Source organism: Zosterops lateralis (genome assembly GCF_965231275.1).
Source record: "Zosterops lateralis genome assembly, chromosome: 1".
NCBI lineage: Eukaryota > Metazoa > Chordata > Aves > Passeriformes > Zosteropidae > Zosterops > Zosterops lateralis.
In genome coordinates, this window is record NC_139762.1 from 140,169,822 (window position 1) to 140,197,557 (window position 27,736).

Sequence of the window (27,736 nt, forward strand, 5' to 3'; positions counted from 1 at the left end):
TGTCGGGGGGGGCAGTGCCGGTGTCCCCCACACCGCGGATGACTCGACAGCCGGGGCTGGGGGAGCGGGGGGCGGGCGCCCGGCTATTTGCTGGCTGCATACAATGGGCCACTCCCTAACGTGAGGCTGGGGGGAGGCAGGAGCTGGGAGGGAGGAGGAAGAGGAGGCGGGGGGGTGGGGGGGTTGGGGGGGGAGGAGGAGGAAGGGGCTCGGGCATCGGGCTGGTAAATAAACTCGCTCCAAGGCGATGATTCCCCTCCCTCGCTCCGGCCCCAGGTGCGCGCCGCGGGCTGACCTGCCGGGGATGTGACCGCCTCCCCCTGCCCGCCGCTCCTTACCCCCGCCCTCCACACACACACACATATATATATACATATATATATACATACACACACTCACAGATGAATATATATATAAATATATAGAGAAGTCATTTTTTGGGGGGAGGGGCGGGGAGCTCGGATCATGGCCCTGGGGCTCCCGGGGCTGCCGCCGCCGCCGATCCGCAGCAGCTCCCGGCCTCCCGCGGGCCCCGGCGGCCGGCAGCATGGGGCTGAAGGCGCGGCGCGGCGCGGCGGGCGGTAGCGCGGCCGGCGGGGCGGCGGAGGCGGCGGGGCGGCGAGCGGCCGGCGGAGACCCCGAGCAGGGCTCGCTGGCCCTGGGCACCGGCGGCGACCGCGACGGGACGCTGCTGCTGGAGGGCGGCGGGAAGGAGGAGGGCGGCAAGCGGAGCCCGCCGGGGCTGGGGCTGCTGGCCAAGACCCCCCTGAGCCGCCCGGTGAAGCGGAACCACGCCAGGTACCGCCGCATCCAAACTTTGATCTACGACGCCCTGGAACGACCCCGCGGCTGGGCGCTGCTCTATCACGCCTTCGTGTGAGTACGGGGAGCGCGGAGCGGGGCTGCCCCGGGGGGGTGAGCCGGGGACGGCCTTTTGCTTTATCATTCTCGGCGTGAGGCGCTCCGGGGGTCGCTCCGCTGCCGGGCTGTGCGAGGAGCCAGGGGCTGGTACGGGCTGTGCTGCCCAGCGGCTTCATTTTCCGCAGGTCGTCGGGTTTTCCGAAAGGGGCGGCTGCTTTTAACTCTGTGTGTGTTTGTGTCTTGCCCGCTCCTCCACGTTGCCTCGGAGCGGCGTTCCCGAGCCTGTGTGTGTGTCTGAGGCACTGGAAAGAGCGATGCCAAAAAGAACAAGCTCTGAGCGGTTTTAAGGCTCCAAGTGCTTGAGGGGAACGCGGCCAGTTCAGCTCAGGCTGGAGCGTGAGGTTCAGCTCGCTGTTAAAGCCAGGGAACCGATCCCTTCCGTAGCTAAAAGCATCAAGTGCAAAACCATCGGGTGTTCGGTCCGATCAGCGTCGCCCCGCGGTGCATGAAACCCGAGCACTGCAGACAGAAAGTTACACTGGGCACAAGTGAGCCGAGAGGAAATAAACTCATTTTATGGCCCGTAGGTGACAAGTCAAGGGAATGACAAGTGGTTTGCATTCCTAAAAAATTCCATTGCCGTAAGTTTTCATAAAGAGTATGGAGGAGATTGATCTGCAAACATCACAGGATGGAATTGGCAGAGTCGTAGTGAAATTAACGTGTGTTTGAGTGTTGTGGATGTGTTTGAAAACCCAGGGGTTTATCAGTGTTCGTGCTGGTACTGTTTTTCTTTGGCACTATAAGGTGTGCAGAGCTCTATGTGACAGAGGATTTAGACAGTGATTTTTGAAATTGGTTTGTTTGCCAAGACAAACAAAGCTCTCTAGCCTGCCTGGTTTGAGCCTGGATTTGCATCTCAGGAAGTCCTGATCGTTGGCATGGTCCTTGCACCTGCAAATAAACAACTTGAATGTAGGGCTGTGATTTTACTTTCAGGCACGTTGTTATTGATGTTTGCAGTGATTTAGAGCTGAGCAAGAATTAAAAGGCAGCCTTCACTACTGGAGCGCTGCCTGTGCACCACTTACCCATTGCTGCTCCCCTCTTTTCAGTGTCTATTTGTAAAGTTTATCTTGGGACTCAGGTGCTGTTTTCCAGCTTAAAATTTGAAACTGTGGAAACAGTGACACTTTTTTGGTTCTTTTACCTCTTTTTGTCACAGGAAAACTTGTGTTAGCAGGCAGGGAGTGACAGCCCTTGAAGTGTGTTTTGCTGAGAAGGCTCTTTGGTCTGGTGCTCGCTGTTAAGTTGTGTTCAGTATTGCATAATGATGCTTCTGGCTGGAGAGAGTCAGGACTGGACAGAGGGGCACCCCTTTCATCCTGCCTTGGCCAACCCACACACATCAGCGAGGCTTTAGCGCACAGCAGAGCATTCCAGGCAGTTTGCACCCCTCTGTGGCAGCTGGGTCAAATCTGTGTCCAGGCTCGTGTCTGGATATAAGCAACAGGACAGTGATGTATCTGGAGAGGCTCAGGTGAGCTGAGAGATTCACAGTTATTTGCAGTGGTATAAGAATTTCCAAGTTACAGCATTCATTTTAGATAACTCTCTAGATGGGTGCTTGACCTTAAGATACTTATGCAATATGGGTCACAGAATGGGCAAAAAATCATGATGTTTGTAAGGTTTGATCCTTCTTAGAAGTGGACCTGGCACTGTGTGGTCAACTGCTCTTTGATGACTACTCAGTCCTGCAAAACTGAAATGTCAGCCTGACTCACAAAAGTCAGTAAGTCTTGTTAAAACCATCAGTGCCAAATTCAATATTAATGAAAATGAAACAAAGCAAAACACTTCTAGAAGTCCTTACCCTTAAAGGAAGTAAAACACACAAGTCTGTCAGCCCGGCACAGACACGCCAACCCTTCCCAGCACATACAGAATATCTTGCTGTCCAAGTTGGCCCCACTGAGTTTCTGTTCAGTCTCAGCTCTTTCTGAACTCAGTTGAAGCTGTGGGGTCTTACCCCACTGTAGGATCCAACCCTACAAAAGGAATCTGCTGAGAGAGGTGGAAGAGTGTGCTGAGATCTATCTGACAGACTTCAGAGTTTGTTCCTGCCACTGGAGAAGGAAGACCTGCTCGAGAGCAGGAGCTGTGGGGAAGCAGCATCTAAGTTGATACCCAAAGTCTTTATTCTTGCTTTCAAATGAATTGTCTTCTAACCTTTTTTCCTTCTTTAAAGGAGTCTATCTCATTTGGAGGTGCTGCTGTGACACAGTGTAGCTCCATCCCAGCAATCTCCCAGTGCTTCTTTTCACACTAGAACAGTTCACACTTTTCCTTGGGAAGGCGAGAGATTGCCAGTCTTCCCATAAAATCTAAATATTTGATCCTGTTTTAATTTTCAAGGGAAGTCCCATTTATGTTATCTCAATGGCACGTTACTCTTTGTCTCATCTTCTGAGTAACTTTGCAGTAAGTGCCATGCACCCAAAATTAATCAGTAAGATTGTTACTGTCAAATACAAATAACTAGAGAATAAACAGCAAGAGGGATTACATGGCTGGATATCATGAATTCCTTATAGATCCAAGCATTCAACAAAGAGATGATGTAAAGCACTCCAATATTGTGTATACCCCAGGGTTTGGGAGGCAGGCAGCTGCTGATGGAAGAGGGTTGCAACTTTTCACGACATGCTGAGGGTGTTGTGTGAGGGGCAGGAAGGGGCTTTAACAAGGTCTCTGTGAATGTTTTGGATGTCATGGCTTTTGAATGGGTGGTACAGATGGGATCTCGTTAAATCCTACAGAGATGCACATATGGCTGCAGAGGGGTCGTGATCCTGCGTGGTTCTCACTGCTGGAATGTGCACATAAAAAAGGCTCCAGCGCTGCCTCTCGTAAACACTCACTTTAGTTGGTGCTGGGTGTTCTGAAATGATTCAGGCTAATGAAGTAATTCAAGGAGAACTCATAAATGGGATCAGGCCCTGCCAAGCCCTGGGGACTGAGATGCAGTTGAGAAAGGGAGCAATTCCTGATGGCAATTTTAGCATTCAGCTTTCAATGGCAGTAATTAGGAGAAAGTGTTGTGAGATACTTTCCTTGTGATTCTTCCTTCTTTGTTCTGCACAAGCGAGTTTGTCCAAGCCTATCCTTGGGGATTTGGTCCCTAAAGAAGCTGGCTCTGTTTCCTTCACCATCTGAAAACATTTGTTCTCTGGTAGCTATACTAGACAAAAGATTTATCTATCAACCATGATCTTGCCCTTTGCTGGGTCACCAGGGTTCATTGCATTCTTGGCAATATGGCAATGTCTTAGGGGTCCTGCTTGGTAAGAAAAAATTGTTTTCCCATGACAAATTTCACGTCTGTAAACCTAAACTCTAGTTGAACATTTTCAGAATAGAATAAAACAACATAAGATTTTGAGATATTTTTGAGATATTTAATTTGGAAATGTCTCTTGGGGGTTGCAGGTCAGGCTACAACGTAGCCCTGTTCTTTTCTGAGCTCATGTCACTGTAGGTACAGCTGATGTTCCCATAATGTTCTGCATTTCCCTTTGTGTTAGGCAGTGCAATATATTGTAGGAAACCCCTGCAGTTGTGCCTTGTGAGATGTTTGCTGTGGCCAGGGAGACAGACTCAAGACCTGTCCGCCTCCACAAACCATCCAAATGCTTTATTCATTCACAGAAACATTAATGAGTAGAATGAAAAACCGAAGCAAGTAAGATTTCTATTTTTCCAGTGTTTTTTTAGTCGCAGGCACAAAATATTTGGTGGACAAAGGACAGAGCCCAGAAAGGTAACATAATACAGATTGTTTGGAATTGCAATTTGTGGAAAATTTTTAACTTGACTTAAAGAAAGGATGAAGGAGAGGTAACTAGGAGATATTCTCATTTTCATATCATCTTCTGAGAGAACTACAGCCTTTACTTTTAATGGAAAAATAAGACTAGGAAAAGGTTTGGGATTAGATATTTCTTTCTGGTGAAGTGTGCAGTATCACCTACACTCTGCTGGTGTAGATCACCACGATGTACCTGCTGCTGTGGCAAGGGGAAAGCCATGGGGAACATTAAAGAACCCTTCTCTATTTGCCACGCAATCTTCTTTCAGTACTGCTTAATACCTGGAATAAAAAGAAGAGGCAGAGTCATGCGATCCATCAAATCAACAGCGTTTCTGGGAAGCACCGGCAAGCACCTCTTGCATGACTGACTGTAGGTGGGTTGTTTGCAGAAAAGAGTGTCATGAGATTTGGGGAGCAGGTTGAAGGTCTGGAGCATTTCCATTATTTTCCTTTTCACCCTTCCGGAGATGCCCCATAAGATGTGCTCACCCCCCAGTCTCTGTGAGCCATCTGGAGGGAGATGAGAGAGAAAGTTTGAGGTAAAAAGAGGGACAAATATGAATTCTTTCTTGGCTTGTTTGGCATGGACTTGTATTTAAGTGAGTCCCTGGAGCAGCAGAGCAAGCCTGGTCCATTAGCAAGTGCCCTTTGCTTATGTGTGTGCCAATATGAGTTCTGCTTTAATTATTTATGCTAATTCATCATAATGCATGGATAAATATTCTGCAGTATACTTTGTAAAAACTAATGAAGTCTTAGTCATTGGAGACCTTACCACACACCTCTGCTCTCACAGCTCCACCGGGGCTTGCGGAGCCGCCCTGGGACTGCCTGTGGTTTGGGAGGATGTGACTGCAGCTCAGCTGCTGGCATCAGCTGGCACGACAGGAAAGCTGGGATATGCTGGGGGGAATCAGAAGGGGCAGCACAGCCTGGGGAAGCCAAGTGCCTGGGTAATGAATGGCTGGTGATCCCCAGCTCCAGCTCTGCAGTCCCTTTGGCAGCTCACAGGTGCCCAATGCTTGTTTAAGCATCCAAACTTCCTTTGAAATTATGGACCAGGCCCTTAGGTGGGAACAAATGTTCACCTGCAGCCTCAAATCTTCATGCTTGGGCATCAGTGCTGAGAGCAAGTCCCACTCCATAGTGGGTACCCCCAGATTGGGTTGCTTTGCCCTGCGTTCCACGTTGCCATGACTATTCCACCACTTGCCAAGTTTTGGTGCTGCTCATGCCTGCTCCATGCCTCGTGGGAGCTGCAGGCACTTGTGGGGCTGCATGGTGCACAGGGTGTGCCTCAGTGTCCCCCTGGCCCCTGAGGCTGCAGGTCCCTGAGCACCCTGCTCCAGCTTCAGTCCCCAGCTCAGAGCAGCCTCATCTGGATGGGCATGGGAATCCACAGAGGTCAGGGATGCCTAAGGAAGGGTCCAGTGTGTCTGGGGGCAGCAGCACTGCCAGTGCCAGCAAACACTCAGCAGTTGTTCTTTCAGTGCAAATAGAAGTCATAGTCCCTGGTGTTAGGTCTGTAAAACTTAACAGTCCCAGATTTAATCAGTTTGACAAGCAATGATATAGAAAAGCCACCACAGCAGCCAGAAAATCACATTTTTCTTCTCTTTTGAGAGACTTGGTGTGAGGAACAGCAGCATCTCACTGCCACCCCAGCAGTTCTGGAGACACTGTCAGTGGGAAAGCCTAGGATTTATCTCAGTTTCTCCAGCCTGGACTCTGGTCAGAGGCATCACTTCATAAAAAAAGGCATCCCAGCCTCTTCACATGCCTCTGTTTGCTTCTTGTTGCAAATAATGGATCATGATGGGGTGCAGCAGGGTCTGCACACTTCTGGGTGAACAGGACACCTGAGCTTGGCTTCTTGTTTTAATGTGAAAGGGAGATTAAGGAAATGGTACAAAAATGAGCAGGGAGAGGCTTTCTAAGCTTGTTTTGCTCATTTTGCTCTAAAACATAGGAACACTCAAAACAAATTTAGTGGAAAAAATAGTAACTAAAGACTGTGTGTCTTAACAGCTCAATTAAAAAATAATACATATGATACCAGTCATATATCACTGTGTGCTTTTTTGTGTGCAGGTGAACATGAACATGACCCAGCCATTCCTACTTCTTCCAGAGATCACCTCAGAATCCACTCAACCAGCATATTTCTTTTTTTGGTAGTCCCTGTCTTCGAATATCACTTGATTGAATGATTTTTATTTATAGGCATACCCAACATACAAACCTGTGCATGTATGTATAACATAATTCTGTATCCCTTGACTGTCAAAAAATCCTTTGTCCATTTGTGGAAGGTCAGACAATGGCATGCACATACAAGGACAAGGTCTGAACTTGAGGAATTTGATTTAATAGCCAGAAGAAACTTTCTGATCAAAATTGATCAAGTGAGCATTAAGATAATTTATATGTTGTTTATAAACATAAAAGACTGGTGACCTTAGACACAGCCAGGTGGCTGGGTACTACCATGATCAGCCTTGCATGGTATAAATAAATAATAATGTTTATTCTTGTATTTAATAACATTATATTCCCTTTTTGTATTTAGGAATGCCATATCTCTTCTGCATGAAACTTTATGGAAAGAATGGAGCCATGCATCTGCTATTGCTTCTGGCAGATGCTGTATTAAATGGGATAACTAAAATATTAATAGCTTTGCAGGGAATAAGCTCCACAAGAGCTGTTAAGTGTATGCTGCCTTCTGTCTTAGGATGGTAGCTGAGAAACTTAGCATTTTCTGTGAAGAAAGGGACATGCCCCAGGATATTTAGGTTTTGGTAACCTACTTGGAAAAAGGCACTTTTGGAGAACTTCCAGTCTGGAAATATGTAAATTGCTTTCTCCAGTCTTAAGTGAGCAAATTGCACAAACGTGTGTTTAACTTGGAGCAAGTGAAAGGGGCCACTGAAGTCAGGAGGAACCTTTCCAAGGCAACACTGAAGTAATCCAAAGCAGAACAGTGTGACTGGGATTTGGTGGAAAGCAGCATAAGGTACAATCATGTTCTTCTGTACAACCAGCTCATTGTCCTACTCAGGCCTGGTGGGATCCTTCTAAGCTCAAGTTCTTCACAGGATCCGTCACACATCTTTAAGCTTTCCACAGCTGAATAACCACCTCTGGTTGTAGTCACCAGGATACAACCTTGTCATCCTCAGTGGTGCAAACCATGCAGAGGTGAAGGTGTAATATCTGTAACTCTGCTAAATCTCAGTCTGCAGAGATGCTGAGACCCTGACATGAAATGCATCCAAGTGTCTCTTGAGATGGCATTTGCTCTCACTCCCCTCTCCCTCATGATTAATCTTGCCAAAGTCTTTCCCACTTTGATTTTTCTCAGTTGCTGGTCCGTGGCGGTGGAGCCGCAGAGATCCATTGTATGGCAGTGACAGAGAAGGAACCCTCATCCTTTCTGGGTTGCTGTTGTCTTTTACTTCCTTTGGCTTTCCACACTTTATTTCATTTCATAAATACTTGGATCTTGCTTGTCCCTGTGTTTTCAGAGCTGTGGTTGAGATCTGCATGAATGTGCTTTGCATTCCTTTGGCAGCCCATGTTAGTTTGCGATTGTCATGTTGACTATCCAGTGGTGCTTTTTTTTAATCTTAAGTGCCTTTATATTTATTTTATTATGTCCTCAATAGTGTTTGGATCACCTTCTACATTAGTACCTCACAATTTTGCTAACATTCAATTCAGTTTGTTTTCTAGATTATTAAGGAAACAGGTCAGAACTAACAAACACCATTTAGAATTTCACAAAACAACTTTCCTGCTTCCTGTTTAATACAATGTAATTTATTATAATTTATAGCTCTGGATCCAGTTTTTAATGTCATATAATTTCTCCCAGTCATCTGAACTAATATTAAACCAAGGATTTTATGAGATTTTGCACCTGTGTCAAAACTGCAAATATTTCCTCATTTCTTTTTGTTCAAACCTGAGTTTCAGGCTATGTTTATCTATATAGTTCTGTGATGTGCATTTAATAGTCTCAGTCTCAGAGTTTTGATGCTTTTGATATGGTGTGTACCTCAAACAACAAACTAATTAATTGTTCCTGGTGCCATCCACCACTGGAGTAGAGATAAAGTAATGCTGAAAGCTTAAATATCCCAAACCATCCAGGTCTTAGTTCTTCTATGTTTTATAGGAACCATTAGTGTTGGGCTATACCTAACTTTAGGTCAACAACAGAGATGTTAATCATAAACCAGAAGACTCTTTACAGGGCTGTAAATTGAGAGTGTAAAATTTTCTGTTTTCAGTGGGGATGGAGGAGGAGCAAGTGCAGCTGTTGAGGAACTGATAGTGAAATCCCCAAAGCTCCTGGTGGGGAGCTGCCCACCAGTTCTCAGCAGTGCAGCATCAGCTCTGCTTATCTTTGCTCCCCTCATGACTCTCCATGCAGGCTCAGAGTGTTTATGAGGAGGGATTACACCCTGAGGAGGGAATGTCAAGAGCAGCTGATTGAAATTGCAGGGGAATTAGTTTAGGAAGGTAATTACACGAACTGGAATTTGCTCTTCTACCTTTGCTAACACTGTTGCTCCTGTGAGATGTGCTGGGAGAATTTCAATGCACGCAGCTGAGGCTGCCTGATCACACCTCAGGCACCTTCTGTGCCCAGGACCAGCCTTGCTCTGCAGCTCTGACAGCAGCCATGCTCAAGCCCAGAGCAGTCATTAGCCATGTCTTGGCTAATTGTCAAAGGTGTGCCAGGGACGATCCCAAGCAGTGACACACACTGACTGATGGCACAACACTGCTGGGTGGTGGTTTTGTCTGAGATGACTGAGGGACTGAGCACAGACCAAGTGCTGCCACAGACCTTGCAGTAGGAGTCTGGGTGAGGCTCCCTGCTCTGGAGGCAGGTGAGGTCAGTGATGTGGACACCAATCATGCCAGCTGGCCTCAGGGACAGAGAGCTGGCATGAGCATCTTTGGGTTAATGAAACAGACATAATTCTTATAGGTGAGATCTTACCACTTTGAAGTTTTCCTCCGGGGTCTATGCAAAAAGCCACTTTTTGGGATAGAGTCTTAGAATAATTTAAGTTGGAGGAGACCTTAAAAGGTCTAGTCCAACATCACTGCTGTGGGCAAGGACACCTTCAGTTTCAGCAGGTTGCTCAAAGCCCCATCCAACCTGGTCTTGAGTGTTTCTGGGGATGGGGTATCCACCAGCTATCTGGGCAACCTGTGCCAGTGTTTTGTCACCCTCATTGTAAAAAAAAAAATCTTCCTTATATTTAATCTAAGTTGATGCTTTTAGTTCCAAACCATTACCCTTGGGATAAGACTTTTCACTTCAACAAAGGCCCAAGAAATTCTGCTCCACTGAAATAATACAGGTTTCATCCTAGGTGTGTGTTCAATAACATATTTTACATTCTACATCCTTTCTCCTTCCTGTTCACGGGACTTTGCCATGGCTTTTGCCTTTTCGGTTTCAACACTGCTTGTGCTGATCAAACTCCCATGGAGGTTTCAACACTTCACCTCCACATCCTGGCATATTAAAAAAAAAAAAAAATACATTTTCGTCATAGAAATCCAGGAGGAAGAGTCTACTGATCATTCATTACCAAACTTCTTGTGTAAAATGTGAAGATATTCCTAGTTGTGTGGCTGCTGATATTTGACTATTTCTCCTGATCGTGTCTCAAGTCATTATTGTAGATGTTGCTCCATTACCTTGTCAGGTCCTGGGTGCAGAGGTGGGCTCTGGCGTAGGCTGGCTCATGGCAATTCCTGCTCTCAGAATATGGTGCTATCAAATAGTACAGTGTCAAATACACTGCTCTCTTCAGTGTTGTATTACTTCCACAAACTGCATTTCCTTGCTCTTCCTCAGGCCTTGAGTGTCACTCTTTCCACAATGGGACTCATCCATCTAGCACATTATCAGAGGTAGCTGCCTGGAATTCTTCTATAGCTGCTGAAGAAAAACAGGAAATGGAACTTTCTGGAGTGCAATTAATCTCACTCTAAAGACAATTTCAAAATGGGTGAGATTAATCATGTCTTGCAGCACCTGAAACTTCCCTGACTACAAAGAAGACCTCATGGAACTAATTTAAATTTAGATATTTGCACTGAAAACACCTGAGGAATGGGAAACTTTCTGCCTGACCTGAGGGGCAAGGATCAAAGTCACATTAGGACAGCTAAATGTAAATATGTTCAAGTACAGTATATGTGCAGTAGGTATTTAGTTTCTCTTTATAGTCAGTGGAGATTCAGTCAATGCAATCAATAGATTTTAGGGTGGAATTCATCCAACCAGATGTGAGGGTCTGCTTTACACGGAGATCAATCACAGCTTCAGCTTCACTGAAGCATCAGCAGCAGCTGATCTTTGCTAAATGCCTGCAGTAAAAGCCACTTTCAGACAAATGAGTTGTACCTCTGAAGGCAAGAGGAATATGATTCTTCTTATTACGTAGACTTTTCTTAATATTAGGCTCAATTCTAATTAATTCTCTTTTTTCAAGAGCTTTATATATGTTACTACTTATTATCCCAGGCCGTGACAAGCCTACAGTCATCCCTGACATTATGCCAAAGAAAATAATATTTCAGTATTTTAAGATCTTTCTCTAGTTGGGATTCTTGAGTTTAACTTAGCACCTTCCTTTTGTTCTCTGTTTTGCCTTGGGCTTTATCTCCCTGAGCCCTCACATAAATTTGCTTTTGATTTATGATGGTAATTGCAGTTGATGTTGAGGTCATGTTCAAACCCAGACGTAACTACTTGTTGTACTGGGCTTCAAATCTAAGGCTGTGATTGACTGTTTTCCCTTTGTCTTTTGTATTTACCTGGGCACAGGAGCTGCTCTGCTGGGAGTTTGCCAGCATCAGTCCTCCTTCTTCCTATTCCTGAATGTCTGTCCATTTGCATTCCTCCTCTTCACTACATCACTCAGAATTACCTCTCCAAATCATTGAACAGGCATCACTGTTTTCTAGGTGTCTTTTAGGGATCAGAAAACATTTTGAGGGTAGCTTCAACATTGTCCTCCTAAAGCCTGTCACAAGTGTGGAAGGTCAAGTCGAATGACCTGGTGTGAATGAGCGTGATCATGAGGGTCATTCCTGAGCCCAGACAGTTTTTTAAGTGCTACAGTTTTCTGTACAAAATTGGAGACTGCAGAGATGTAAGCACCACTCAGTATTTTCAAGGAGATGCTTACTTTCATACACCGGCTGAAGCAGGAAACCAGCATAATTGAACCTGATACTGAAAATCGTTGGAAAACTCTGTGAAATCTGGATGCATGCAAATGGCCTGACATAAAGAGGTGTATTTGGGTGACGGTGTATTCCTTTAACAGCTGCTAGTTTGTATTTTACTTGTTTTTTGCAGAAATACTGAGCCAGCAACCTCTTTTAGTCATGTCAGTGCAAATGTAGAGTAAATCTATTACAGTCAGAAGAACAATTGGATTTGGCTGCTGCACCACAGGCTTGTTCTGGACCCAATACAAAATCATTTTATTTTTATGGATATTCTGCTGGTACCAGAGGCCAGGACCAAGGTCTTGCACACAACACACTTGTCTTCCCAGAAGTGTAAGACAGCTTGAGGGGTGAGGTAAATAGGAGAGATGGAGATCCCCTGGCAGAATAACAAGTGAGCACCAACCTACCCCAGAGCTGCCAGTGTTCACACCATGGTGGTCACAGTCTGTTTCCTTCATGTTGGGAGTGCTTCATTCAGACATGGAAGGCTTTCCTCCCCTCTTTGTTCCTCAAAGATGAGAAAAAAAATCTTTCCTCCCTCATAAATCCAGTTAATTGGGTAACAAATCCAGTGCAGATAAGCTGGGGAAGTTGTGCAAGTGAAGGGGTCTCTTTCTGCACATTTCTTGGTGTAAGTTGTGTCTGATATTGGCGCTGTAGGAGGAAGCTGAGAACTGCAACCATAAAACCATTTAATTTGGAAGGTTTTAGAGGTCTCCAGTCCACAGAGCAAGGTTAACTTCAAACTCAAATCAGGTTGTTTGGGGCTGTATCCAGCTGAGTTATGTGTATATCCAAGATTTGAACTCCATTATATTGTGGGAAACAAATTTGGTTGCTTTTCACAGAATATGTTGTTTAATGAGTTTCACATTATGTGCAGACTCCTGGGCCCAGAGTCATGGAGAGTTTTCTTCCTCTCCACTCCATTTAATCCTTGGTGTGCACAAACAGAAGTGAGGTGTAACATCTAGACAGAGATGCTGGGCAGGTGAGCCCGCTGCAGACCAAACAATATTCATATTTAGCTACAAAAGCAGTTATGTGTCTCTAGGCTAACTCAAACCAGTGTTGTCTGTGTTTGGAGTACTGACACAGGGAAATGCTGGGTATAGTTTTCATTAATCAGTAGGGTTCACTGAGGGTAGGAAATTTCTCCCAATGACTTTTTTTCTTTTTTTCCTTTAACAGGTGTTGTAATTTTACTGTTTCCACCAATATTTCATCATTCAGAAGACTCATTCAGTCTCAGCTCTACAACTCCTTCTCACTTTCTCATCTCTTTCTTCCTGTCTCTCACTCAATCCCATCTTCCCTCTTTTCCTTGGTGGCATCTATCACCTCACTACTGAAGGACAGCACCAATCACTGGATCCAGCTCTGCCTTGCCTGCATTACGTGACTGGGACAGCAGAGTTGAATCTGACTTAAACTCCCTCTGCCTAAGTGCTGATAGCAGGTTGATGGAGGTGACATGTCAAGTTGTCTCTTATTCATACATAGCTGTATTTACTTTTTTGTACCCCTTTCTTTTTAACTTATTTGATTTTGACATTTCACCTATGTCAGTATTAAAACTGCATCTGTTCCCCCAGAGTACGGACTCGTCAAGAATTTCTTTATCCATATGGAGGAAGGTATTTTAGGTGCAAGAATTATCTCTGAATCACCTTGTGTTTCAATGCCATTAGTGTTTCTTGTTTGGTTGCACAGCTCCCTGATGCCAGGGAATATGGCATCCAGGGTAAGGTCCTTCCAGTGAGCCACCTGTGACTTTGGGCAAGGCTTTTTGGGTCCCCACACTAACGAATCCTTGTAGGAGAAGCTCGTAGAGCTGTTGAGATTCAGGCCCACACACCTGTGAGTCACAGTTCCTGATCCCTCTTTGCCCAGGGGAGGTGATGGTGCTGGGAAAGAGTGATTTATTGATGACCTGTGGAGGTAACAGCTTCCTTGTGGTGACTCAGCTGTTCTCTCAAGAAAGAGGGAATAAGAAGTGGAGGTGGACACCCATTTCTCTTCCTAGAAAGGATACAAATGGAACTAACACCTGTCCCTGGTCTCAGTGGCAGGAGGAAGTGGTTTAGGAGCACAGGCTGATCTATGACCTGCACGTTACTTCATGCACAGCCTATATCACAGCTGCAGCTGTTGCTCCCAAAGTCAAAATGATAATCCCATGTCCTGGTGTGCAGCTCCACTTGCTGCCAGTGTTGATAACCGAGAAATTAAAGATGGGAGCTCTTGGTGTGACAATAAATGGACAGCAACTTTCTGTAGCAATTGAGCACATGGCCAGGGCTGAATGCCTGAGTCACCACATTCCCCAGCAAATGGGATGAAAAAGAACATTGATCCCAGAGACCAGGGAAGGACATAATCACCTCCAAAGCAACATTTTGTTGGACACCATAGGGAAAATCCGCTGTTACGGAATAAATACCTTGTAGTTTTCTGGAAACAGTAACTCTAAAGAAAACATTAGGATGAGTGAAAAAAAGAGATTTTGAGCAGATGGAAATTTGTCTTCATTGGCAATGCTTGTTTTCACTTACTCTACAATGAGTTAATTTCCCAGCAACTTGAAGTAGATAATGTGTTTATTAGCATTAATCTGAGATTTCCATCAGTGTTTGTTCCAGGCTATGAAGATGGAGTTTCTGTTTTACTAGAGGGCTTTTTAATTGCATAAATGATGATATAGCACGATTGGAAGGTGATACAAGATAAATTCAGGCTCTACATAAGGTCTAGTAGCAGATCAGATATCTGCTGAAAGAATTAGCACAAGAAATTTTCAATTTTCCACTTGTCATTTCTAAACCAAACTTGGAGAATTTTCTAGAAGGCAGCTGTAAATTGTATCCTAGCTGCAAAATATGGGCTAAATCAATGGTTTTGTATATTCTTGGCTGGTGATTAAGGAAGACTGCACGATATAGCCAGGAATATGTTGGCTTTGGGGATTGTTGTTTTCTTGGTGGTGGTTTTTTGTTTGTTTGCGTGTTTGTTTGGTTGTTGTTGTTGTTGTTTGGGGGGGTTTTTTTGGTTTTCCAATTTAGCAACAGATAAGCAAATGAGCAATGAGGTAACTCAGGAAAAGGATCTTTACTTGTACCCTAACTGTATTGTTAACATAATGCAATATAACAGAAGTAGTAGCAGTTACAGTAATTGTGCTGGGATGCTTAAGACAAAATGTAGATGTCTTCCCTGTAAATGTCTAAATCTGTCATTTCAGTCTCCTCAGATGCTGGTATAAACTACAGCTACAAGAGCATTGCTGATCTTGAGTTCATCCTGAAGTAAACGAGGCAGTGATTTATCACACCCCCATTACCAATAATTGTGCCAAATAAATAGATATCCCTTGACTGCTGGAGGAGCTTCAATACATGGCTTAGATGTAGAAGTCTGCATTACAAATACTGAGGTGAATCTCATCCTGATCACGTTGTTGAAGGCCTTGTGGGGATAATAACTTTGTGAAGTATCCTGGACACAAGGATAAAACAAGCCAACTTTTTTGGCCTTGAGATGACTACGCCAAATGCTAAAATCTCATACAGTCTAAAGTCTGAAACACCCTTCTCAAAGCATGGAAATGCAGGAACCAAGATCACCAACTTTCTGCAGTGCTGAATTCTGATTCAGTCTCATACCTAAATCTTTTTGTGATGCCCTTTCAGCTCACTTTATGGTGACCTCTGCTGATGTCCCCCTGGTTCCATGTACATTCAGAAGGTAAATCACATTTAACAGGTTTGCGGGACTGATCTCAGAAATTGTTGCTGTTTTTTCTGGTTAAGGTAGTCCCTACATTGATGGCAAAATAATGATTGCCATATCGTGGTGTTTTGGTTTTTTTTTTTTTTTTCTTATTAGAAAGGGCTCTAAGTCAATGTTATTGTATTCAGAATGCAAACACCTAGCTGTATCTCTTCAGTTATTTTAAAAAAGCAATTGCAATGTGGTCATTTCTTCAGCTGTCAGCTCTGTTGAAGAGTGGGATGTAAGTTTAAGGTGCCCATGCAGTCTCTTTGCCACCAATCCTGTAAAGAGAACAGATGGACCTGTCTGATGTCTGCCTTGTCCAGAGGGAAAAAAGAATGATTTTCAGCCCACTTGGTTAAAAAAAAAAAAAAAAATAAAGTGGCAGAGGGAAAAATAAGCAATAAAGCCCATGTTTTTCAGAATGAGGTAAGACAGAAGACAGCAATAGCTCAGGGAAGAAGACAGCAGCTTTGATGGTGACAAAACAGCAGCTGAGCTGTAGAATGAGGCAAGGGAGATGTTGGAAACAAACTTGCAAAAATGAGAGGAAAGAGGAATAAGCTCATTGTGAGAGGTAAAAGAGAAAGAGGAGGGGAAATAAGACTGCTCTTGTAAGTCAACATGTTAGAAACACTTAATGAAGGTGCTGCTTGTGCAGAGAAAATGACTTAATTGCCCACCTGGTGCTGCGGTGGCTGTTTCAGGCAAGTTGCCTATTTTTGTGTAATTGCAAAGTGTCTACAGTGTGAAACCTGATGTTGCTGTTGCTCCACAGAGAGACCCTGTGTGCTCTGGGTGTGCTGAGAACAAACCTAAGACCCAGTCAGTGATGGGGAGTCTTGCCCAGGTGGTGGAGCAAACCAGCTGTTTGTTGCTTGAGCCATTCCTGAGGTGGATCCATTGTATGTGTCATGGTTGTCATCTGCTCTTGGCAGCACAGAGCTGTGAGTTATATCCAGACACGCAGAGAGCAGGAGATTGAAGCTTTGTTTGTTGTTCCAGTGCAGAGCTGAGCCCTCAGAGCTGAAATCCTAGCATAGTGTGCTTTCTGGCAATTTGGGGCAGTCCTGGAACAGTGAACCTCCCTCTCTCCCCTGCATGCTCTGGGGTCAGCTCCAAACCTGAAGAAAGTCCAAAGAGAGATGCTAAAGAAGCTGCATCTTCTAGGCATGTTAAATGTAAGATGAAAGAGGAATAGCTTAGAATCAGAGTCATTAAGGTTGGAAAAGACCTTCAAGGTCGTCATTCATTGACTGAGTACCACCATGCCCACTAAACCATATAATGAAAGGGTACATCTATGTATTTTTGAACATTTTCAGCATGGTGACTATTTCATTCTCAAAACTAAACTTCATTCTTGAACCTGAGATTTCATAGGACTGGAAAAGGCACGTAATGGAGTGATGATTTCAGCTGTTCTCTGTTCTCATGGTCTGCCAACACTTCTCTTCAATAAGTTTCAGTTTCTTTATTTCTGTATCTCATAAAATTCCCTACCCTGCAACATGGTATCAAGGTGCAAGACCTTTTGTAATTCTCTGTTATTGTTTTTATATAATTTACAGGATGTTCCCTGCAGATTGGTGTTTATTTGTTTTTGTTCTTTTTTTTTTGTTTGTTTGTTTGTTTTGTTTTGTTTTGTTTTGTTTTGTTTTAAGATGAGGCAGAGGAAAGTCACTGGCCTCTCTATGAGTCAGCAAATCTACCATAAAATCAGGGTTTTAGTCTGAGATTAATCTTCTTGTCATGGCATTCTATTTAAGCCCCCAAATCATTTTTAGTAGCATTAAAGACATTATTAGCAATGTGCAGAAATTACTAGTCATGTGAGAAGTCAAATTGAATAGGAGGTGAATGTGATGGCAAAGGTTATGTCTGACATACCTGTGAATGTGTGTTTGAAATAGTGTAGTCACACTACAGTCACTGCAGCCCCTATTCCTGTTTGGATGTAGCAAGTGCTGTTTTTACTAACCCAGAAATTACATGTAGTGTATTTATAAATACTACAGAAGCACCCTCAGGGACAACCAGAGATGAAAGCCCTTTAGGCTGTGCGTCCTTGTTATCTCAGAGTATCCCAGACTTCTCCCAGCACTTGTAGGTCCCACTACAATACTTCCATAAAATCTCCAGTCTTCTCCTGAGAAGCTGATGAGGACACACCTGCCCTCCTCAGAGAGATGCTGTTCACCCTGCCCAGCCATCCCTTGAGCTCTGCACTGCCCAGACAGAGCCAAGAGGATCCTTGTCCCAAGCTGGGGCCAAATTTGTACATAACAAGACACAGAAAAATACTGTGACTACCACCTGGGGCAAATATAATTTAGCAAGAAAGCAGTTGTGGTTACTGTAATAACCACAACTTAGTAGTCTCAGTGCTTCCGTATTATTGTCAGAGTTTGGCATGTATGGCATGGAGACAAACCTCCTGCAAGGGAAGACTGGAAGGAGCAAAGCGCTGGTTCCCACAGACTGCTCCTTCCTTGCTCAAGGGACAGAGAGGGAAAAGGACAGTGTGAAAAAATGGGCCAGTAAATAGGAGAAGATGATATCTCTGGTGGAAAATTAATAAATGTTTCTTGATTACTGGGGATTGAGCCCTTCATGGTTGTTTTGGAAAGACACTGGGAGTTAAAGGTCAGGGACCACTTGAGAGACTGTCTCTTCTAACTGGCCTTTGAATGATGTTCAAAATACATCTGCAAGGCTGACATCCTCGCTGGCAATGTTTTCACTTATGCCACAGATTAAATTACTTTCTTTAAGGGATCTTTGCTCTGTCACTGTTCCTGAAAGGGTGTCACTGTTCCTGAGATGGGGCTCAGTGAGAGTGTAAGTTGTGGACACGCAAAAGGTTGCTAATCCTACTATTTTCACTCCCAGGGGGAGAAGACAAACCAAATAAAGGCTGTTTCAGGGCTAATTCAGCTTTTTTAATATCAATTCATCTCACCCTGGATGAAGGAGCTACTAACTTTGGGACCTGGGGACTGTTCTGCTCATAGTGCTGAAGAGACAGGAGTAAAAATTTGCTGGCATTAATTCAAGAACATGCAATGTTCCATGGCTGCTGTGTCACACATGGTCAGTCTACCAGCTGCATTCATGTGCAGCTGGCTGCTCTTACACAGCTTGTGATGGGGTGGGATATTTTTGACTATTACTCCTCTTTGCTGGGGTTGGTTGGGTTTGTGTATCTGGAGATTCCCATCCATTTTATTCTCAAACCATGTTTTTTAGCCACATCTCACTCAGATTCATATCCAAGCTCCTGGTAGATTAAGTAGATTTATTAGATTCTTTTAACCTAAAATCAGTGGTTCCATCTCATTTTCCTTGGCCTATTGACACTGGGGGACAGGAGGTTTTAAAAATGCAGCCTCTGTGCATCTTCTGCCCCCACCTGTGGTCTGTCTCATTTCTGCCCTTCCTGCAGTGACCCTTCTCTGATGGAAATGCTTGTTTAGGATTTAGGGAGGCAATCAAAAACAGAGAATCATATAACACTGAGGTATTATTCCTTTTCTGGGCCACCCTGAGCTGCTGAGCTATAGCATTTCATGGCAGGTGCTGCTGCATTTTGGAGATATATGGGCTAAATCTGATGCACAAACCTTGAGGTGGGTTGTGATCTTTCAGCTGGCAAGTGCTCATGCATGTTGTTTGTGTTGTTGATTTATGCAGACAGGCTGAGGTTGGCTTTGTTTCTGGCAACTCTGGAAAGCAAAGCCTGTTTTCCTGTCTCTGGATCCTGTATGTGGTGCTGCTGCAGGCAGGGAATGGGGGCAGAATTGGCACAGGGGCTGGATGCTCCTGGCCTTTCCAGCTCTCACTTTCTCAGTCTGCACTGTCTCAACAAGTGGGGTTTGTTGCACAGTGTCTGCTTTAACTGGGGAGGAAAGTGACTGTGAGGAGAGAAGGGTTGGAAGGGCTGGAAAGAGAAATGTGGTTTCGTTGTTTGAGTCTCAAAACTTGTTACAATGAGATGACATTGATAACTGCAGCTTGGAGGGTCAATGAATGAACTTTGCTAATTTTTCAGTTATTAGGGAAGGCAGAGCAAGCAAGAAAAAGGGAAAGCCTGTTTGTGGGAAGTCAGACTTTAAATAATATATTTGTGCAGCAACAACAGCAAGAACCTAGTTATGGTCTGTCATCTCACTGCAAATGCAGATAAAAAACTGGTCTTTGCTCAAAGATCCTACACATTTAGTGTAATAGGGGTATTTACAGGTGGATCTAGAGGGATGGAACAAGAAGCATTAGCAGTGCTCACAGTTTGCCCTCAGTATAAACTGTCAGTAATGTTGTATATACTACAGGAACAGCTTATTTGAAGAAAAGCTATTAGAAGAGTCAGCAAGGCAGCTTCATGCATCTTTGCCTCTTCCAGCTTATGCCCAGCAACTAATAGGTTTGGGGTGAGTGCAGTAAAGATCTGACACACGATCAATAAGGGCTGGCACAGATCTGTGAGAAACTGCTATTCCCAGCAGGAGGCAAGGGAAAGCACAGCAGGAACCACAACTCAGGGCTAAGTTGCTCTGTCAAGATGGTCTTGGAGTGCTTGGGCTGTGCTCTGGCACCAACCCTCAATGGGTAAAGCTTTCCTAAGGACAGTGTGCTGTGATTTAAAAAACATGGTGGGTGCTCCTAGTGGAGCTCCTCTGCTCCATGTCAGTTCCTCAGCCTTAGCTGGAAATACCAGGAGATAGATCCTGGATGAGGCTTGGGGGGGTCCAAAGAGCTTCCTTCACTAGCAAAAAAAGGGGCACTTTCTGCTGGAAGGTGTTTGTGGTGTCTCAGGGAAAAAAAAAACTATGAGCCTCATCAGCTCTCTCAATTCAGCTGCAGAAGGATTTTCCAGAAGGATCATTTTCTCTTCTGTAAATACATTGGAGGTTATCCCTGACAACAGGAAAGGAAAGAAAAATGAGTGAGCAGCTCTGAATTGAGAGCTGGAGGCTCTCAGAGAAACAGTGTGACTTCCATGTAGCATAAGCTGAGCCCAAACTTGGCTGAATATTCTGGTGAAGATGAAGTGAACTAAAAGATAAACTGGCTGAAGAGAGCCCTGTAGTACATAAATGCCAAAAATATGTTTCTGGCAAAGCCATATGACATTATGCCTGTCTTTATCATTCACTTTTGTGTCCTTTGGCTCTGTAGCCTGAATACTCCAGGGAAGAGCAGAGGTGGGAAATCAGAATTATAAGTGCACAACTAATTTTAGAAATGCCGCTATGGCACATCACTGCTCACTGATTTATTTAAATCTCTGGCTAGAAAATTGCTGGTTGTGGAAGAACGAGCTTATTCTGGAGACAACAATTGGAAAACATTAAAAATGAGATGGATAAAATGTCTTTCGGATTTCCGTCATTTCTCATAGCAGTCAGCTATTAAAAACCCAAACAGCTTCCTTCAAAAAACCCCAAAATATTTCCAAGGTACAGACAGCTTTTGTGCTACAATTCTGAGTTGGAGAACTGAAGAGGTACCAGAAAAAGCTGCTCAGTGTCTACATATGACTTTAACTTGGAAGAGTAACCATTTCAAATGTCACCATTGATTTCACAAATGACTCTATTGATGTTGAACAATGTGGCTGGATAATACACATATTATAAACAAGAGAAGTCTCAGTTTTTTTTCTCTATTTTGGTGTTTTGAGACAATGTCATTAAAGAAGCCATTATCTTCCATTACTCTAAACATGCTGTTGGTAGAATTTTCCAGGATTATACTAGAATGCTGATATCTTTCAAAGGACAGTAACTATCAAACTTATCTCCTGGTGTGATGCACTGGTACAGGAATTGGCACTCATAACGACAGGGGCACTCCTGTAAACTCACAGAGCTGCAGGGCACAGACTCAGCCTTTCTCAGCTCAAATGGAGAAGTGTTTCCAAGTTGTAGCTGTTCATATTTCGGCATTACAGTCACCTCCCAGGCACCTCTGTGGCTGTGCAGGACAGGGAGATGCAGTGGCTGAGCCAAAGCAGGGATTTGGTCCCTTTCAGAGGTGACACACCCTTGGAGTCTGTCACTGATGCTCCTGTGCCTGCAGCCCTGGGCTCCAGTGGACCCAGGGAAGAGCTTCCTGATGAGCCTCTGCAGTGTGACAGGACAGGGAATTTAATGTCATTGTTGCCATGGCAGGAAGAACTGAATGGGTGGTTACAGAGAGTGGTTAGGGTTTCCACTTTAGGTAATCCTATCCAGTGCAAGGAATATTCTAACCAGAATTTTTATTTTCTGCTTAAAGTTGTTGGTGCTTTTTCAAACAAAGAATTTTCTATAAACTGATTTTTTTTTCTGGATACAATCCCTTTTTGAATATGAGGGGTTTTGTTTGGGAGGGAGCTTGCCATGTTGTTTTGGACAGAACAAATCCTTTCCTATATAAGCACCTACATTCATTGTAAGGCTGTATATTGTTAGCAAAAGAGATTGATATTCCAAATTTACCTGGGGAACAGTAGTGAATAAAAAATGCAGTTCCAGAGAAGGAGAGGAGAGCCTGTAATGGAGTAAACATCTTTCATTGTTGTGAGCTGAGTGATAACCAAGGCAGGTAGGTGCTGGAAACAATCAAGTGTAATTGGTCTGTTGGCATTTTAATAAAACCTTTAAAGCAATAAAAACGTTTTTATGAAAAACAGGTTTGGGCAGCTTTTCTAAGGAGGTCTTAACTTTAACTGCTGGTTTAAATGTTAATTATGGTTTTGTGGAACATCTCTCCACAGCAGGTGATGAACAGCAGGGAGGAGGTCTGGTGTAGTCAGCCCTGTGCCTGTGAGATCACGTCCCTTTGGAGCACATGGTTCCACTGTGGCTTCTTCTTCTTCATCTCCATGTTCTTCATGAAATTTGGCCAGCTCAGGGAACATTTACAGACCTCTCCTGCAGACACCTGGGGGTATCTGCAGTGTGTAGAGATGAGAGGAATCTGTGGGTTTGCTGTGGCATGTGAGTGAGGGCTATTTATAGCCAGGGAAGCTGAAAAGGTAGGTATTGAAAATAAGCAGATTATGTAAAAATCAGTCAAATAGTCATTTTCCTGCAGGTTATAAAACAGTCTTTGTTAAAATAGAAAAGCACAATCTTTAAGATATATCTTTTTTTTTTTTTTTTTTTTTTTTTTTCCTGGTATTGCCTGTATCTTAATGTTTGGAGAAAGCACAGGAATCCTACAAAAATAATTTTCATAGATGTTGTTTTTAACACCTGTTTAGGAGTTAAGAATTGCAAAGCCATTCACAAAGAAATCTTGCTTTTGTATCTGCTCCTACTTAGGAAAAAATCCCCAACCTAACCAACCAAAACCCCTTTAGACCTATATTGTCTCTATTTTATCACCATTAGACAAAAACACTGTAAAAGCAACTTAGATAAATTTGTTTACCCGATTTTGAATTGCAGGTAATCTGACTGTCTCTTAAAAAAGATCTCTTAGTGGTGGTCACTCCCAGTTTGAGTACAAATCCCAAGATACTTGCAGAGTTTCTTGCAGTCTAAACCACAAGGGGCCTTTTGTGACAATTATAGCAGCTTTTTACATATATGTTAATCTTCTTTATTTATTCCTTTTGCCTTTTGAAAGTTTACGTTACCAGGCAGAGATATAAGTGTATGTACAAGCTTTCCAAAATACTGGGAACGGAATACTTCCAGATCTCTCAAATTTGCTTTTTTAAAATAAAACTTTGATAATATAGAAATCATAATCTTCTCATTTCTCCTGGAGCCCCAGTTCTGATTTTGCCCGTGACAGTCTGCTGCTATTGTATCTTTCCAGAAGAGCAGAAATGTAGTTTTTTGAAACATAACAGATTCACAGTTTAAAAAAAAATATAATGGTGTGGGTGAGATTAAGAGGGCAAAAGAAGAAATAGCTGATACAGTAAAGTGGGAAAAGTGACAAGTCTGTTCAGTAAGTATTGTGTGAGACAATATCCCATTTATTTGGGATATCTGTGGTATTACAAGTGCACCCTCTCAGTGGGGACTGCCGTGGGCTGCTCATTGCACAGCCATGAGATAAAATTGATCCTTCCCTTATGTGCTCAAGCATCTCTGCCTGGACATCAGGAGACACTTTATAGCTCTCAGACTCCCTTGGAAAGCCAATGACAGAAGAACTTAGAGGAAGGAAATTTTATTTCTCTGAAAAGAAACAAGCACCTATAGAAGAATCCAGGACAGGAAGGAAGTCTTTGCAGGGGCTGAGTTCTGTTCTCTTCTGTCTGAGGCAGGAACACAATGTGGTTTTTCCTTAAGTGAATAGTCTTTGTGAAGGCCAATTAGAATCTGTCCGTACTGGGCTCAGAACAGGACTGCAGTGCACTACTGGACTGGCACTAGTTTGGAATGATGGGCTCAGGTGAGAATGGAGCTCCACAGGGGCCACAGAGGAGGCTGAGGAGGAAGCAAAAAGGCTGGAATAGTCAGCAGATTAACCCAAAGTGAGGCCCATGTTTCTGTAGGCAGGCAGTTCCCAAGAGTGAGCAGTGCTCAGAGAGCCTGGGCACATCTGCACATCACTGCCGGGTACACGGATCCCGCTGCTCCGCTCCCACGGCTGCTATTTGAAGACTGTTCAAGGCTTTTGCTATTTTAGTGGCTCAAAACCTTTCAAATCCATATCTATATTTATGCACAGCTTGTGTATATTCATTTCTGTCTTTTGCCAATGCTGGCTTTCAGTTCAAACAGCTCTTCTGCTTCCCCCATTCCTCACTTTCCCAGCATAATTAAAGGGAATAGTCATATTCTATCTTAACAGCTTACTGAAAAGATAACATTTGTGGTTTGAAGAGGAAAACTACCCTGAAAACAACCTCGTGATCCTTTTTGGAATTTCTTCACATTTTTTGCCACCTTGTTTTATAATATTTTGTGTTATTTATAAGCATGAGAGACCTTAATGCTGGATGTACTTCTCTTAAAGGTTTCTTGAAAATATTTAAATTTAAACTCAGGTTCTTTTTGTACCCTTATGATTTATTACAGGAAAAATAATATAGACAAGAAGAATGCCTAAAAATATGCATATTGCTTTTTTTTTCTTGCTTTATATTTTAGAATATTGGAAATGTCAAGGCTCATCTTTGTTACTATGGAGGAGGCTGTGGCATGTGTTGGAGCCCAGCTGCTGGGAGCTCCTGAGATCTCAGTCTAGCTCTGTTCCCTGAGTGCTGGGAAGCAGAGCTGGTGGCACTAGAGAGTCCCTTGGTGGCCAGTGCCTCACTGACACCTCCTCTGCATCAGCAGCAAAGCCCACAGGTCTTGGCTCAGCTGCTTTGCAGAAACAGGCTGCAGCATTGATCCTCTGAGGGGGTGTCAGTGACTTTGCCTCTCTGATTAGCAGTTCCCTTTGAGCTCCTTATGAATTCTCATAATTTCCCTTATTAATTTCTCCAAACTGTTGGAAGATGCTCCAGGTATAATTCTGGTGATGTTTTGCTCTTTGCTTCATCAATTTCTTTTAACATCTCCTTAGATATGTCTGTCCTTGATTTCCACTTTTCCATATTCTTCATAACAGATTAGTATTTCCTCTAAATGATAACCCCAATGGGACAAATTACCCTTTAATTTTGATTTAACTTCACATATGAAGGATTCAATACATGGGATTGTTCAGTGAAGCTAAGCCCCAGAATTAGGAAGGGATCAATCAAACAGATTATCTTGGCACAGATGTCACATTTATAGTCTTCCTTTACCACAAATTGCTAAATTAACTGCAAACACAGGTTCAGGTGTGACTGAGCTTCACTCTGGATTCATGGTCAGAGGCATCCAGATTGCAACTGAGCTGCTCTGTCAGTAGAGCAGCTGTCACTGGATATTTGTGCCAGGGCTGGGCACTGGTTTTACAGCATTGGTTGCAGATGGTGGAAATGCATTAATTGCAGCCTCCTCTGTCATTTCTGGTGCTTGTCACAAGGTAGTTGCAGAGGTGGGGAAAAAATGCATAAATTATTTTGCAGGAATGCTTAAGGCTTCCATCAAAGCTTTAACAAGAGCAGTGAGACAGGTGATGGGAGCAGTGCACAAAGGGGAAGCAGCTGACACTGTCTCGTACAGCTTATGTTTTTAAAGTTGTGCAGATAAATGGTGACAAAGGCAGCAGATAAAAATGGTTGTGATTGACTGGCCCCTTTGTATTGAATTTGGGGCCAGTGATTTACTGGAGAAGGTAGAGGAAAAAAAAAACCTAAGTAACTAATAGGCATCCAGGATATTTTAATTTTTTTTAATAGCTTCTAAAATTTCCTTAGAATCCAGTGGATGATTATCCTGTGTTATTAATGAGCTTCACTAGATGTCATGTGGAGTTTGGGAGCATTAAAAAGCCACTGTAGTGATACAGGGATGGGAAAAAAAAACATATAAAAAGTAACCATTTTTCTCCTCTTGAGTCTAGTTTTATTAAACAAGCTTGGAGGGTGATTTTTCTACTTTGTAAAGGAGGAGGGAGGGCTTTGTGAGGAAGACTCAGAGAAAACCTCTGGTTTTTTTGCATTTTTACAGCACTTTCTTGAACTCCTCCCATTTTTTTTTTTTTTTTTTTTTTTTTTTTGTGTGTGTGTGTGTTCTTCTGAATACCAGGAGTAGATATATAGATAGATACCACCAAATTCTGTATAACCTCAAAATGTAAGTTTGGGTGGGACCTTAGCTGGTCATCTTGTCGACTGCTAAAATAGGAACCAAACACACCAACACATCTCAGTCATTTGTGAAAGGTATTTGTCCAATGTTTTCCTAAAAGTCAGAAATCATGTTGAGGTGTTGATGCTTTAGACCATCTACCTCTATTTCACTGCTTTTTTGCTGGACAATTTTCCTCCATGTCTATTTGGAACCCATTTCTTCTCACATTTGTCTCTCTACTCACTTTTCTTTGATATCCTTCCTATAAATCACACATCCCTTTTTATTACAGCAGCCAGAATTCATGTCATGACCATAAACCATGAACAATTTCCATCTGAATCACCTTTTTGTGTTGATAGTTGACTTTTTAGGTGTGGCAGATGATGTATTTTGTTGTAGTGACTTATTCTCCTTACTTTCTACCTCGTGCTCTGTGCATCACTTCAGGCTTCCCTGGTAAAAGCAATCTGTCAGTGACCAAAGTGCTAAACCAAGGAGCAGTTCTTGGGAACACCTTCTAAAAGATCTCTCTGGTTGACATCTGTCTGCTGAGCCCATGGTAACCCAACCACTGGAGGTAACTGAAAGATTTTAATGTCAAAATGCTGTGTGGTACTAATTCACAGGTTTTTAAACACAAACACAATAATTAATTGATAAATTGTTCTTTAACCCCCTCAAAAAGGATGGTTTTAAAAACCCAGTTTTTCAGATGAGATCATGCTGGAGGTTTTAATTGCATTTTCTCCTCAATTTTTTGGTAATGTAGTCTAGAATTCAGTTTTATGTTATTTACCCAGGATCAGCATTAGCTTTGTTAGTTTGTAATTCTCTAGTTTATCCCTTCTATATTTTTGAGCATTCAAATGATGTTGGTAATCCTGCAGTCATTTGAAATTTTGTTTCCCAAGTTTTGTTGAAATTAACTTTACCAGGAGTTCCTCATCTTTTAAAGGATCTTGGTGCAAGATATGTGTCTGTTGTTTTTAAAAGATGTTTAATTTTAGCAAATGCTACCTCACATCCCCTTTTCATCACAGATGGCAATCTTTCTGTTCCACCCTCGGTATAAAATTCCTGCTCAGTTTGATATATAGACAAAAATATCTATCCTCTGAAAATTTTTACTTTTTCTACTTGCCTAAGAACAGTTTTTCCATGTGCCTGTAGCAATAGCTCATGCTGAAAAAATTGCTGTAATTATTTCTATCTGTATTGGTCATTTAATTGTTCCCTTCATTTCCTTATTATCAGTCAAATGTTTTGTAAATTATAAATG

General features: G+C 43.1%; 1 protein-coding gene across 2 annotated transcripts in view; it reads left to right on the forward strand.

Moving 5' to 3' along the window:
- Nucleotides 1-547: 547 nt before the first annotated feature.
- Nucleotides 548-27,736, forward strand: part of KCNQ3 (potassium voltage-gated channel subfamily Q member 3) — a gene marked incomplete at its 5' end in the record, with an annotated part of 186,804 nt that continues 159,615 nt past the window's right edge. For both annotated transcript variants that reach the window (XM_083870771.1, XM_083870772.1), the window contains one exon: nucleotides 548-876. In XM_083870771.1, the coding sequence (XP_083726897.1) occupies nucleotides 548-876 (329 nt within the window). The remainder of the gene's footprint in view (nucleotides 877-27,736) is intronic.